Below are 15,927 nucleotides of genomic sequence, written 5' to 3'. Positions count from 1 at the left end.
TAATGGCATGAACTAATTCTGTTCTGTTTCTCTGCTCTACTCTAAATATCTGATGGCCTTTATGCTATGTTTCCTAAATTGATCACAAGGCAGCAAGACTTGGTGGAAAGGAGGGTAGAAACAGGGCCCCTCAAACATTTCAGGTAATCCAGAAACCATCTAGAGTTCTTATGATTATGAGAAAAACAAAACAGGAGAATCTTTCCAGTTTGGACCATTACTCTCAATATCCTACTATTAAAGGTTACATGATATTTCAAAACCAGATTGCCTACTATATTTTTCTTAAAAGATAAGATGTAGCTTTAAGGGGCACATAAGTTCATCTAATGAGGAGGTGCAGGATGAGAATATTTCACTAGATTTTTGAACTCTACAGCTCCTTAGAGAGGGGGTTGGGGATATAAAATGTGTTTTCCTGGTCCACTTTATCCTGATTAACAAGCACACATACCTTCTTTGTAAAAATAAGCCCTGGTATAGGATGAACGAGGCATTTAAGTATGATATGATGGCAACAAGTATCAACAGCTGTGATCTTTTGCACAAAGCATGTGGCCTTATCCTAACATATTTTGTCAGCAGGGAAATCTTTTTGCGCAAAGTGTCATTTTCTGTGTTCTCCTGGTATCTTCAAGTAGCACTTAGCTCAATTTGAAACTCTCAAACTATCTTAAAAGTAGGCCCAATGTCACCTTAAATGAAGTTATGATGCAGAATCTAAATATGCTTCAGAATCTGAGCATTATTAGCAAAATCCTGTCCAAGACAATCTTGTTCAAAAGCAAAACATTCCATGCATGGCTGTTCTGCCAACCCTAGGAAATATACTCTCTCTATGCCAACCAAGTGCTGGTCTCATACTGATTCTATAAATAACTTTTCAGCACCATTGTGAGATTATGCAAGACATTTCTGGCTCTTTTGAATCAGGATTAGAGAGTATAACAATAACATGTCCAGCAATAAGTTGCTTTCCCTAAGAGAATATCTGATGGTATTCCATCAAGTTAGTTCAATGTCTCTTGTAGAAAATCCACGGCTGTGCCCACCTACCCCAGCAGAGATTGGCATAACATTTCTGCTGATAATGTGCCCAATCAGGCATGCCTTATTGACAACAACAGTCCTACTAACATTCAAGACATTCTTCTATTGCACAATCACATGTGATTATTGCTGAGATCCCCAGCACAGGCTGGACATGCACTCAATGCAGTAGTAGCGGAACAAGAATTTTTAAGTAACTTACTAAAATAACAAGAAAGAAGAAAGCTATTACAATGCACTTGCTATTTGTCAAGAAAGATTATTTTGAAAAAAAGTTAGCATTTTTATAGATGGCAGAGTAAGCAAACACTTTTTGCAACAAACTAAGTCCTTTATACATATCATCTAATCTTTTTTTAAGCATAACTGTTTATTCAGGGGATTCCAATGGCAATTAGAGTCCAATCAGAATCCAAAGTCCAATTAAATCAATGGAAAGCTTTCTATTGACTTCAATGGGTATTGAAGTAGTCCCCCACTATAAAAAGCCCACCCCGTGTACAGAATAAACTCAAGCAGCTGTTTGTTCAATAGAAACCCCATGTCTTTCAATTCAGTGTCACTGAACCACGAGCCCTGTGGGCTGGATGACCCAGCATCACAGGTTGGATCTGGCCAGGGGGCTAGGGGTTGAGCACCCCTGGGTTAGAATCTCAAAGGATGCTACATCAACTCCCTTGAAATGTCCATCACTACTGACTGATTCTAGATGACTGATACTTGAGCATTTGACTTATCCACGCATTAAAAGACAGCTCTGAAAATACTGCTTAGTCCTTAAATGGGGTAATATTCAGTGACAGAGGGTCAAGCAAGAAAATAACACACAACTAACATAAATCTAAAGCCAGTGCATCATTTATGACTGAAGTCAGGTTCATATCAACTTCCATAAGCAAACCTGAATCTCTGGTGGGTCTTTTCAGGATGTCTGGTATTGACCTTTGATTGGAACTTAAAATACACAAATCTTTTAAAACATATTCCTTATAAAAAGAGACGTGGAAATTAGCAAACAATAGTGTGAGAGGATGACTTCCTGAGGAACAGGTAAACTTCTAAAACCTGGGCTCTATCTGATATATGTATGAACATCAGGAGACATTACTTTACAGTTAGGGCTGCTAGCCTCTGGAATGGGCTCCCAAGTGAGGTGGGGCTCTCTCCTACCTTGGGGGTCTTCAAGAGGAGGCTGGACAGATATTTGGCTGGGGTGATATGACCCTGGTACCCATTCCTGCCCGGGGCAGGGGGTCAGACCTGATGATCTGTTTAGGTCCCTTCTGACCCTAAGTACTATGATATGTAGTTAGTATTGAATAAAGACATATTAGAAGATATGAGGGAAACCCTGCTGTGATCGATCCTCACCAAAAACCATGTGAAAGCACAGTTCATTAGAAGTCAGAGGCTTAGCGTCAAAAAATAGTTTACTGAGTTAACCTAAAGGTTTCTCATAGTACATTAAGCACAGCTTAATTAATTACTTAGTGTTTTTAACAGATACTTCAACAATATTCTTTTCAGATAAAATGACAAAAAGGGGTACTAAACCAAAAGGTCATATAAATCTGTTGTTTATTTAATCTGGGCGGAATACCATTTTATGTGGAAGAAGAACGACGGATACAAATTTAAAAATGTGTAAACATTGGTAAATTGGCATAAACTAGAAACACCTCTATTCAAGTCAGTAGTTGAAGAATCAGGTTTTATATTTTTCAGACATCTAACAGATAAATTGCAATGACAGGTCATACTATAGGACAGCTTACTGATAGTTTAAACAATTAATAAAAATGTTCAAGATCTGTAAAGACAGCTCATTATTTATTACTGCCATTGTGCTTAGTCTCAAGGGTTTTTTTTATCTTAATAAGGTGGTATTCAAATGAAAATGCTTTCCTGTTGTAGATAGAGACTACTCATCACGCCCAAGAGTCAGAAGAACTTATCTATTTTCTTATACTTTTTTTAACTTTTTTTCTTGAATCAGAATGTTTATGGAATCCAAAGCATCTTCAGACATTACTTTTTGTTGGAGAACGTTGAGCCATTTTTACGCTGTAAAGTGAACTTTTTTTCCTATGTAACCCTTTTATATGACCATGCCGAAATTATTTCATACCTTGTGTAAGCAACTGAAGGTTTCGGACTTCTTCTCGAACTTTCAGCTGAAGAACTTGCTGCAAAATATGCTGCCGTAGGCTCTCCTGGCCAATTCCCATTCGTTCAAGCTTTTTGTCAGTAAGCCTCAGCAAAGCACGGCCTGGATCCAAAAGTAAAAAAGAAATCATCTAAGGATTTCCATTAATGTAACACTCTCATTCTGGCCAATAAGCTTATGTCTGATGCACTAAAAGCCTCAGCCACGAAAATACCTGATTCATAATGGTCTAAAATACAAAGGGGTATGGGTTTGAGGAGATAAGTACGTTCAATGCCAAAGATCCATGTTCAAAATCCTTGTTTTACATCATTAGTGGAAATGAGTTTGGCAAGTTCTACCAGCCTTAGTATTTGAGGATGAGAACATCACAGACTGGTCTATAACGTAAGAGCAAATTTCTCAAGATACCTCTGAACTTGGAACCTCTCTTCCTCAATTCCTCAAAATAGAACTATATTATGATCATACTAAATTATCCATATCCTGGACTAGTGCTGGTTGCTTCCTGAATTGGCATTCACCATTCTCCCACACCGAGTTCATGGTGTAAAAGAGCACATAACAGAGCATGAGAGCACAGTAAATTCACACAATTCTAAAACTATGCTCTTCAAGCAATGGATTGCATCCTCCTAGGTTTCAAGAACGGGACCCTGATGCTGTCACTTGGACATCATAGCAATATAAATTATTAAAATAAGAAACAAAGGACAGCAGGAAAGTATTGAGGCACTTGTGTCTACCATGGTATCTAAGCTTGTAGCAGTGACTCCAACACTCTCTTAGGGTGCAGACAGACAACACATTTACTATGTAGTAAAGTGATTTTACAACACAGTTAAAATGAAGCAGGTATATGAGGCACAACTATGCAGCAAATCACTTGAACATAGAGTAAAGTTACCCAGTGAAAAATGTGTAGCAATATGGGAAAGTTGCTACATAAGACTGTGTTGTGTATCCAATCCCTTAGCCAATGTCATCCTGCATTAACTATTGCTCAGTGCAAACCAGCTCCCCAACTCTTAGTAAATAGGATAGTCATGTTAGTAAAGGTGTTATGGAGTAAATTTACCACAGAGTAAAATCCAGGGAAAAATCACTTGGTGCGTCTACACAAGATGCTATGTTGCCATAGCGGCAAGCTACAGTGCTGTAGCTCATTGCCACAGTGATGTAGTGCTGGTGGGCACTAACCGTGATGCTGTTGCTATTGCACAATAGCTCACTGCTACGGTGCAGTGCAGTTGGAAACAAAGAAATGACTTGCGTGTCACCGGGACTGCACACTATCGGTGGGTATTGCACAGTCATTTAGTATTTGCTTTAGCAAATACTAAATGACTGCGCAGTATCAACTGCACGGCGGGGTGCATGTGTGGATGCGCCCCTGTGAAGTAATCGTGTTATGTCTGCACCCTTACAGGAAGAAAAACAATCCCCACGCTCTTGCCCCCTAAATGTTTAGGTGCTGATGGTTAGGCATAGCCACTATCCACCAGTAACAAGAACCACTACAAACTGTCTAACTACTTCCAAAATCCTTGTCTCCCTAGTTCAATGCTGATGTGTAAATGCAAAGCCAGAGTGAAAGTATATTGACTTGGACACATTATATTTTTTCAAAACAGACTCAATTCTTTGCCTCTCTCAAGTTCAGCTTCATTTGCTTTCAAGTTTGACTAATTTTGTTTTGCCTTTTAATTATTAAATCTTCATCTTTTGATTATACAACCAAGACGGTGAGTGGGAGTTCTCCCTTCTGCCTAACCCCTTTTTCAGCCTCTGCATGAACAGCACAAGTTAGCCCATAGTAACGTACTATTCACCACAGCAGCAGGAAACTCTTATTCAGTTTCTATCTTTATAAAAACAGCAATTTGAGTGTCCAATTATTTTAATTAAAGAACTGAAAAAGACAGATTATTTCAAAAATGCACAATCAGAAGCTGGAGATTTTTATTTATTTAGGAAAAAACTTAGCTAACAGAGCCCCTTTGAACACCAGACCAGGTCTACTCTTTAAAGGCTGAATCACATTACTGATGGATGTGACCCTGGCTTGTATTTGTAAAGGCTTTCATAATATTTCAAGATAAAATGTGATGCAAATGTAATATAGTTTTATATAACATTATAAATATTAACAAAAGCATATCTATGTCTCAGGTACAGAATGAAAATATTCACGTACTTTGTGGCACTCATGATGACACTCTGGACTAGTAAGGGCACCCTTTTGTCTAGTAAGCCTTTCTTTGTAATCATATAGCAAAGGAATTCTATGGGTTAAGGTAACACCAAAAATACGGAAATTAGTATTTTACAGATCAATGCCCGCTATCCAATTCCACCAGTGAAAAAGATAGTAATAATTACTTCAATTTTTATATCATCTTATCATGCAAAAGCATCTCAAAGCAATTTATAAAGGATGTATAGCAGTAGAAGAATACAGCCTGCAATGCCAATCCAGCAACTGAAAGCAAGCAAAAATAAACAAATCCTCAGTTCAAATAGTGTCAGCATCCATGTCATCTTAGGTAGGAAGTCAATACATGGTAATGTCAGGACATAAGGAGGACATGCCTCTCACCCACCTTTCTGGCCAATGACAGTACTTCTTAATATTTTGTCCTTCTAGGCGTTTATTGGAATAGATTCACCAATGCCCTTTGGGAGTTGACTGTATACACAGTGAAATTTCTTCTCAACTTCATGAGTGCCAATCCTTTTGTAGCTCTAGTTCAAAGCACTGTGTCACCAGAATAAACTCTGACTAATGCTATTTGCAGCAGCTCTTACCAGCTTTACTTAAATGAACTTTTGCACCAAACTGTTTCCCAATAGCAATAAAACAAGCAGGCCACCATCATGATGTATATGACTAGACTGGGGGTTGAAATGGAAGGATGAATTTACTGGGTGGGGGGTGATTGTGAGGGAATGCGATAATATTTTTAAGGACAATGTTATTTAACCCACATATCTAGCTGGTGGGGGGGATATTTTAAGGCAGCCCTATCAAAAGGTGGCAAGATCCTTCTGCTCTCCCATTCAGTTAGCTGGCATAGGATACCTGCATGAGTTGCACAAGTTATTTATTGCTAAGTCACGAGGCAGATGCATCTCACTGACTCCAGTGCTGCTTCTCCCAAGCATCAGGCAAGCAGTTCCAGGGTGGCCTGTATGCAAGTTTATTCAGAGTTCCCCTTCAGGTGTTAATTAGATCAAACAAGGAGGGGATCCTTTTTCAACTCAACAGTACACACCCTGTGGGACCTGTAATAGCTTCTGCAGCACACCGAGTCCTACATTTTGATTTATGTCAGAAACATAGTCAGCAAGCAAGTTCATGAACAATGCACATTCTCTACTCAATACTATCTGCATCCTGTGTCTTCACATCATGTCTGTTTACTGGCTTGAAACGAGGAAGTTTTGGCTATTGTTAGTGATGCCATTAAGTCTACAGAGGAACAACCTAATTTCTCCAAAATCACATTTTTAAATAACTATTCTTCCTTTAGCACTCTCTAACCTCACAGAACATAACCAGGAACTAAAAGCAAACTAAATAATCAATAGTGAATAGCCAAATAAAATTAAAAACAACATTTTAAAACATCAAAATTCTCACAATTTTTGGACTAATTTTATCAAGTAAACAACAATAAACCTAAGAAATTAATTAGCATAGAAGGCCTAGTCTGCAGATCTTTCCTCTCACTTTAGTGTTGCCTCTGAACATTCTCTTATGATTTACATACAGTGACCTGCCATTTTCCCCTCTTGTTTTAGGTAAATCCTCCAAGGTACAAGATGTGCTCAAAGCTCAGACTCTCCTGGAATTATGATGATGCTGAGATTTGATACTTAAAGCCACACTCTGATAACTTTACATATGAGTAGCGCCTGATTTCTGAAATGATCTCATTAACTACGTCTAAAGTAAACTACTTCTCAGTGGGTGCATCTACACATGCTATAAGTATGATACAATAAACTCTGGCACAGTTCATACTAATGTTAACAGCTCCCAGGTACAGCGTCTACATGTGTACCTGGGACTGCAGCAGTTTAAGCGGAGCTGTGCAACTAGGCAGCAGGCAGGGATCTGGTCCCCTGCTGCCTGGGCTGACTGGGTGCAATCTCCACCCACAGTCCCTGTCTACACGAATGTTTGATCACAGTTATTTTTACAGCCGTAAGATAGTACTGCCCTGACAGCACTAGCTTTCAGCAGTGAAAATGAGTTTGCTGGGGTCTAATAGCGTCACACATGTAGATTGTGACACTTTACACCACAGCAAAGTAGTCTACTGTGCGGTTAAGCGCATGTGTAGATGCACCCAGTGTCTGTGTCCAGAGAGCAGCCGTATGGTATGTGGCACCACAGACACAGCTGCAGTGCCACACGCTGCATATTCAGGTGTTCCCCATGCTGCTACCTTGCAGCATAGGGTTTTTTTTTTACCCCCCCCCCCAGAATATCTGGGGGGTCAAAAAACCCACCCAGAAAAAAGTGGGGTGGTGCATGTGGTGGCAGTGTGTGCCACCCAAAACTGGAGCCTGGCTGACCAGAGCCATACTCAGGCTGGTGGCCAGGCTCTCAGCTGCAGAAGCACCATGGCTACAGCTTCCCCAGCCTCCAGGACCCCAAGTAAGGCTGCTGGGGCAGGCACAGTTGCTGGCCCCAGACTCCCCTACCCCACCTGGGATAACCTTCCACATGCCAGAGTGCATGCGGCACAGGTGTTCCCAGGGGACAAGTAGCAGTGGCACAAGGTTCATAGATTCATAGATGGCAGGGTCAGAAGGGATCTCAACAGATCATGAAGTCCGACCCCTTGCCTAGGCAGGAAAGAGTGACCCCAGCCAGATGCCTATCCAGCCTTCTCTTAAAGACCCTCAATGTAGGGGAGAGCACCACCTCCCTTGGAAGCCCATTCCAAATTTTGGCCACCCTTACCATGAAGAAGTTTTTCCTGATATCTAGCTTAAATCTGCTCTCTGTCAGTTTGTGACCATTGTTCCTTGTTACCCCAAGAGGTACCCTGGTGAACAGAGCTTCTCTGATCCCTTGCTGTGTCCCCCTGAATTTGTAGGTAGTCACAAGATCACCTCTCAGCCTTCTCTTGCAGAGGCTGAAGAGGTCCAGGTCCCTCAGTCTCTCCTTATAAAGCTTGTCCTGTAAGCCCTTAACTATACTAGGGGTTTGGGAGCTTACAAGCTGTGCCACTGTTACTTGTTCCTGGGGAACAAAACATCCAAGTTTGTCTGAATGTTGCCAGTCTGAGACAAAATATAGAATTTGGTCTTTAAGGCTAAGTACAGACAGTCAAAAAGCCTGAGGCTGAATTGATTCCTTCTTTGCCAGTTAGTTTAAGCTGTGTACATTGAACCGATAAGCAAGTCAACAGACATTCATGTTCGATTCCAGAAATGCAGCCACATATCTGCAGTGGCCCAGCCAGCAGCTGGAGGGAACTAGAACATGCCTCCCTGCTCGGCTGGAGCAGCCAGGTTGAGCCAAGGCTAACCCATCTACGCCGGGGGGGAGGTGCAAACATCCTGGGATGCCAGGGGACTGTGAGTTAACTTGAATCTAGAGGGGATCTGGGACAGAAGTTCAATAAACTGATTTAACCTAAATCAGTTAAGCCTGATACTACATGTATCCAGGCTTAACTTAAACTGGTTTCAGCCATTTTGAAAGGGGTTTATGTGAACTGAACTTCTGCTTTGTTACAGATTTGAACCAGTTTCCAATCACTTATACTGGTTTACATGTAATTTCTGGACCTAACCGAAATGACAGGAGATGAACAATCTTGCCTTTCTATTTGTGACGTGTCATGTGTACCACATGGTTTTGGACAACAAAACAGTCAACCAAGCTCTAATAGGATATTTCTACTGGGCTATAACTGAATGAACAGAAAGAACTCAATTGACTTTCCAATCCCAAGAAGACTTAGCAAGGGTACCAGATAGAGGGCAGAAAAAGATACACATTTAAACTGGAAACACACAAGAGATCCCCCATTCACAAGGCCACCTTGAAGCTACAGAGTGCACCCCTCAGCTTAATCTGGTGGTTAGGGCATGCCCCTGGGAGATGGAAAATGTAGGTTTGAATCCTTTCAGGCAGAAAACAGCATTGATCCTTGTTTTCTCTCTTTCTCTAGCCACTAAATTGCTATATAATAAGATGGGCACCTCCTTTGGGAGCTGTTTTTTAAAAAAAGGAAGCAGCAAGGGCCCATTTTTGTATCCCTAGCATACTCAGAAAATATCAAATAGATTCAGTCCCTCAGAGGATATAGAGAGGTATTACATAATTATTCAGACTTGAAGGCTACAAAATGGTATTTAGAGGTTTGTTTTTGGAAATTGGCTTGTAGGTAAAGTAGGTATGTATTAGAATAATGGTCCAGGGGAATGGCAAGGGTTAACTGGTTTCTAAAACCTGTTTGTGATAAAGTTTCCTTCAAGGCCCACTGTGTCTGAAGCCAGCAAACACAGGTTGAGAAACTGAAGACATGTACCACACTGTTCCATAACGTGAATTAAGGTGGCATTAGGTCACAGTACCCAACTGCAGAGCCCTTGGAATTTCCGATTTGATAGGTGGACCAAATTAGGAGCCTGGGGCACAGCACTAATAAATGATCAAATTAAGATGTATGTATGTGATGGGTTTATTGGAACAAAGGAATATGCTGACAGAACTGAATGTGGACAGTATGATGACCACAGGGAGACCAATCAACAATGCCCAGAGATGAAGAGTCATCAGAGGAGGAAAAGGATACAAAAGGAAGGATTTCAGAGTACAAAGGGTTCCCCAGGGGGGGAACCCAAGTCCACCACGGACAGAGGGCACACCACCAACCTGTCTCACCCATGTCACTGGAGGGGACCTCAATCCTCAACCTCCAAGCTGCTGAGATCTGACATTCAAGAAAGAGCCACAGGGTGAAGCTCATGTACTGGCCAGACGCACCTTCCCTCTGTGATAGCCCTGGGACAGGTAGATATAGCATTGTTTGCCTTGCCTGCATTATTCTTATCTGCTATCACTGTGTATCAATAAAATTTGCCTATTATCAAATGAAAAAGTTATGGCCAGTCTGAGGGTTTGGGCCTGCCTGGAACAAGGTATCTGGGTCATAAATCCAGTGCCAACAAAACTGGGGCTGTTATAGATACATACAGGAACAGAACTGTAAGCACCTAAAGAGGTTTCAGATTAACTGATGTGCCTTCAGGATTACATGAGCACTCTACAGGTTTTTTTTGGATCACAACTCTGGTCACAGACACCTAAAGACCTGTTTTAGGTCATTAAAACTTTGAAATCCTCTCCAAGTACATTGTACGAGGGTGGCTGGGTCTGCCTTAGTTTCCCCCTTTGACTTTCCTGCCACGACCTGGATTGAAAGATTGAAAGAAAGAAGCTGTTCAGTGTTATTAAAGGGGGATGAAACACCACAGACCACCCAGAAGGTGAGTTACCTGGTCCAAGCTGGAGGGTACACTGTTATACTCACCTTGCTAATTACCTCATTAGCAAGGGAAGTCAATGTAGCAAGTACAGTCACCCTGAGAGCCCAAGATTGCCTCCGGATACTTTAGGTTAGTTTCTGGCCAGGCAGAATCTTCCCCGCCAATTAACTTGTTAGCGGGGCGCGTCCTCTGCATCTCCGCGTGTCCAGAGCCGGGAGCTGCCTCCGTTGCTCCTGCCCTGCTGAATCATCAGGTAGGCTGTCCTCTAAGCCCTACCAGGGGTGCAGGCAACCCTGTGTTGATTCTACTGGCCCCACACCACCCTGGAGCCCCCCACCTCCGGGTTCTCCTAGATATTATGATCTCCCGGAGCCCTGCTTCCTTTCCAGGTTCCCCATCGCAGCTGTGGATCTAGGGTGAGTGCCCCATCTTCTTACCAGCCAATAGTGTGATCTTGGGCCTTGCCATCCTGGATTCTCTTGAGTCACCAGTCAGGCTTTCCTCTCTTTCTCTTCTTCTCTCTCCCACGGTTCTTCCTCCAGTGTCGAAGGCAAAAGTACGCTCCCTCACCACCAAATTTAGCCCAGCCGCGGGGCTAACTACTCTAACCTTCCTCCGGTGTGTGATTCCCTTCACCAGTGCAAGATGCCATCTACAGTTATCCGTTCCCATGACTAACCTAGTAATGGGGCTCCTGTCTGAGCCTGTTACATATATTAATCACAACTTTCCCAGTTCCAGCATCCCCTGCAAGTTCTGACACGTGTCCTCAGTTCTCTCTGTCAAACAGTCATTCCTAGCCTTCCTAATGAACCTCCTCTTCCCAGCAGAAAGGCCCCAAACTTTTCTCCAGGGAGCTGTCTATTTTCCACACTAGTCCATGTGCAACTCCCTAGGTGGCTGTCGCTGTTGTGAGATTTCAAAGTATTGAGATCCCTGCAGCAGACTCTTCCTCCATTTGGGGTGGTCCTGGGTGATAGTCTCCCATGAGTTCACACCAATGTATTTTTTTAAGATGGCCTTGAGGACATCCCTGAAGTGCTTTCTCTGCCCTCCTCTTGAGTGTATGCCTTGGCTGAGTTTGGAGAATAAATTTGCTTCAGAAGTCTGGAGTCAGACATCTGGCTGACGTGGCTAGACCAACGAAGTTGATGTTGGATCATATTGCTTCAATACATGTGGTGTTTGCTTACACTTAGAGGAAGATGCTAATGTTGGTGTATCTGTCTTCACACTGGATTCAGAGGTTCTTCCACAGGCAGATGGTACTTCAACAACAACTTTAGATGTCTCCTGTACATTGTCCATGTCTCAGCTTCATACAGCAAGGTGGGGAATACTGATGGGTGTGACCCTGGCTTGTATTTGTAAAGGCTTTCATAATATTTCAAGATAAAATGTGATGCCAATGTAATATAGTTTTATATAACATTATAAATATTAACAAAAGCATATCTATGTTTCAGGTACAGAATGAAAATATTCATGTACTTTGTGCCACACTGATGGCACTCTGGACTAGTAAGGGCACCCTTTTGTCTAGTAAGCCTTTCTTTGAAATCATACAACAAAGGAATTCTATGGGTTAAGGTAACACCAAAATATGGAAATATGGACTGCTTGATAAAACATGAGCTTGGTTTCGGATCTTATGTCGCAATCTTTGAAAACCAATTTCTTCAGGCATCCAAAAGTTACACTTGCATGTCTGAGGAAATGGTGGATTTCTTTGATGTCAGTTTTCTGTGTGAGATGGCTTCTGAGGTACAGGAAATACTCAACATCCTCCAGAATCTCACCACGGATCTGGATTACCAGAGCCAAGGACCGTCCATCAGGAGCTTGTTGGTGGAGGACCTTGGTCTTCTAAATGTTAAGCGTCAGTCCCATTTCCTTGTATGCCTTGGTAAAGACATTGATGATTGCCTGAAGGTGCTTCTGAATAAGCACATACTACAGTATCATTAGTGTACTGCAGCTCTCACTGATTGAGGTCAGTGTGGTCTTGGTTTTGGCTCAGACTCGGCTGAAGTGAAATAGTTTACCATCCATTCAGTAGTTTAGCTCCACTCCATCTGGAAGTTTGTTGCTGGTCAGGTGTAGCATTATGGCAAGGAATATTGAGAAGAGTGCTGGATCGATGTTGCAGCCTTGCTTATCTCCTGTTTTAACCTTATAGGGATCTATGAGAAATCCATTACTGAGAACTACCACGCACATACCATCATGAAGCAGACAGAAAATGGTGACAAATTTCAATGGCATCCGTACTTCAGAAGGATCCTCCACAACACTGCTTGGCTGACAAAGTCTAAAGCTTTTAAGGCCATGTAGAGAGGCCTATGTTGTTCCTAGCATTTCTCCTGCATTTTGCAAGCTATGAAGGTCATGTCAGTTGTGCCTCTTGATACCGTAAACCAGGGGTGGGCAAAATATGGCTCACGGACAAGATCCAGCCCTCCAGGCCATTCTATACAGCCTGAGGGGCCTCTCTAAAATTTAGACAATTACTACCTGCTGCTGGTGCTGTCTGAAAGCCAATGAGACACTGGCAGCATGAGGCACCAGCTGCAGCAGCAAGCAGCTCGGGCTCTGGTTGCGATGCAACCAGCCCAACCCCAACATGAACTGCCCCACCGCATGGAAGCTCCTAGAGACCTTAAGGTTCTGGCTAGCAGAGGCTTCTCTGTCCTGGCAACCCTGTGGCTGTTCCCCACCCCTTCCTCGTCCAAGAGTTGAAATTCAGGTACAAACAGGCAGGGGCCCATTTTGGAGCAATCACCCCACTCCATAGTCTTGCAGGACTCTGGATCTGTGCCTCCATGTTCTGCTCCCAGCTAGAGTGCCAGGAGCACCATGAGGAGGCATGGAGCCAGCTCAGCCTGATGGTAGGGGACTTCCCGCAGCTCCTCGCACTCTAACACACCAGAGGGCCAGGCCAGGCCAGCTCCATGCCAAGCCATGCAGGTCCCGGCCTTGCAGCTGGGAACCATGTGCTGCCAGGAGGGGTCGGGCCAACTCAGGCTGAGCTGGCTCCCTGTATGTTGGTACTGTCCTTGCAGCCAGAAACCATGTGCTGCCAGGAGGAGGTGGGGTGGGGAGGGCCTGGCTGGCTCCATGTGGTGCCCCATGGGTCCTGGCCATGCAGCGGGGAACCGTGTGCTGCCAGGATGGATCAGGCCAGGCCAGCTCTGTGCCATGCCACATGGGTCCTGGCCTTGTAGCCAGGAACCGTGTGCTGCCAAGAGGGGACAGGACAGGCCCAGGTGGCTCCATGAAGGTCCTGGCCCTGTAGCCAGGAACGGTGAGCTGCTGGGAGGGGACAGGACAGGCCCACACTCACACATACACCCACCCTTTCCCGCACACACCCACACACCCCACCCACCATACCCATACCTCTCACACACACCCCACACATCCCACCACAAATACCCCACACACTCCCTCAACCACACATCCCACATTTCCCCACATATGCCCCCTTCCCTCCCCTGCACACAATATACAAGAGTAAGCCTGTAATTTTGAGCTATTATGCACTCTCCTCTATATACACTATGCAAACACACATAAATGAGGACAGAAGTATTTTTTTAAATAAAATTAAAATATGTTATAGTAGATGTTTGATTTTTTTTTTAGTATATGATTTGGGTTTTTTGTTCCAAGATGGCAGCCCCCCTTACCTCCCAAAAGGAGTACTTCTGGTGGAAGGGGAGGAACTTCTGGTGGCAAAGATCAGGGATTAGGGGACAGGACTTCTGGTTCCAAGATGGCAATCAGGCAACCAGGGCCGGGGCAAATGTCAAGGGGCAGAACTACACATGTAGGCCTCAACACCTCACCAAAACTCGTTAAGTGGCCATCCAGCCAAAATAACTGTCCACCCCTGAGACTGAGGAGGGGCTCTTCAGCAAGTGGAAGGAGACAGTTCAGGAGAGTTATATTCATTAAACTAATTAAACTGCAATGTTGAAGAGTTGCACATTTAAGAGTTAAATTCTGTTCTAGCAACCTTGTGCCATAATCCAAAAGACTAAATACGGAAACTTCTTCAACTTTATTATTACACATTCTAGTCAATGGCTCAAAAAATCTTCAGTGATCTTTTCTGTGCTGGACAGCAAGGCGATCCCTCTGTAGTTTCCACAGCCGGACTTGTCTCCTTTCTTAAAGACTGTTACAGCTATGGAGTCCCTGAGGTCACCTGGGATTTCCTCATTATTCCAGATCCTTCAGAGGAGGAAGTGATAATACAGTAGATGGAAAAGTGGGAGTGGCAAAAACAGTGTGTTGCAGAACAAATCAAGAATCCAGCCCCACTCACCCTACACGGAAACACATATTCGAGCTGCAGTAGTCAGTCAATCCTGGATAGGTCTCATCAGCCATCTTCAGACACACAGATACAACAATCATCCTCAAGTGTGAGGTATTGCCAAAGAAAAAGAGGCTGTCCCTAGCCCTTTTCTACTCTGGCTCTTCAGATTAAAGAAATCTGTTTTTTTCCATTAATCTGGATCTCAGTCTTCCACCGCTACTACCTGGGAAAGTCTCCAACCCTTTGGCCCTGGTGCAAGAATGTCCACAAACAACCCCTTCTGCTGCTCTCTCACCTTCTGCAACAAACTTCTGCAGATCTCCAACTAGCTGTCTCTTCCAGGGAATGCCTGCAAATACCTGACTTTGCTCTTGCTATTTATTAGCCTCAGGTGCCCCCACATACTCCTAATCAGGTCCACATTAGTTGCAACTTCTCTTGCATAGGGTACTGGATTAAAAGGGGGTGAATTTGCTCTAAAAGTTATTCAGAGGATAATTCAGTGTTTTTTTTATAATCTTAAATGCGATTTAAAAATAGTAACTTTTCCTTAGGAACCATTCTCTCCCTGACAGATATCTCCCAAATGGAGAAGATGCCCAACTCTGAAAACCTACCCCAATAGTAAAAAAACCTCTCTCAAAAATAGGTATCCTGCCTTTCAACTCCTGCCACAAATTTGAAATCAGTAATTCCTGTTCCTGGAACCAACTGAAAACACTGATTTCCAAATGCATATTTAGTCCCTTGTTACCTATTAGGAAACACCACACCTCATCATATATAACAACTTATTTTATTACATTTTGGACTAAAAGCCACAGGTGTAGTCCAAAAGAACTTCATCCTAAAATGGCAACAATTCTGGATA

At 43.1% G+C, this 15,927-nt stretch overlaps 1 protein-coding gene across 1 annotated transcript in view; it reads right to left on the bottom strand.

The window, feature by feature from the left end:
* Positions 1-15,927, bottom strand: part of SAMD12 (sterile alpha motif domain containing 12) — a 279,773-nt gene that overhangs the window by 118,212 nt on the left and 145,634 nt on the right. The window contains exon 5 of the mRNA XM_006026817.2: positions 3,179-3,319. Within this exon, the coding sequence (XP_006026879.1) occupies positions 3,179-3,319 (141 nt within the window). The remainder of the gene's footprint in view (positions 1-3,178; positions 3,320-15,927) is intronic.

This window comes from Alligator sinensis, unplaced genomic scaffold, assembly GCF_000455745.1.
Source record: "Alligator sinensis unplaced genomic scaffold, ASM45574v1 scaffold895_3, whole genome shotgun sequence".
NCBI lineage: Eukaryota > Metazoa > Chordata > Crocodylia > Alligatoridae > Alligator > Alligator sinensis.
Note: the sequence above shows the minus strand (reverse complement) of the source record. Positions and strands in the feature narration are given on the sequence as shown.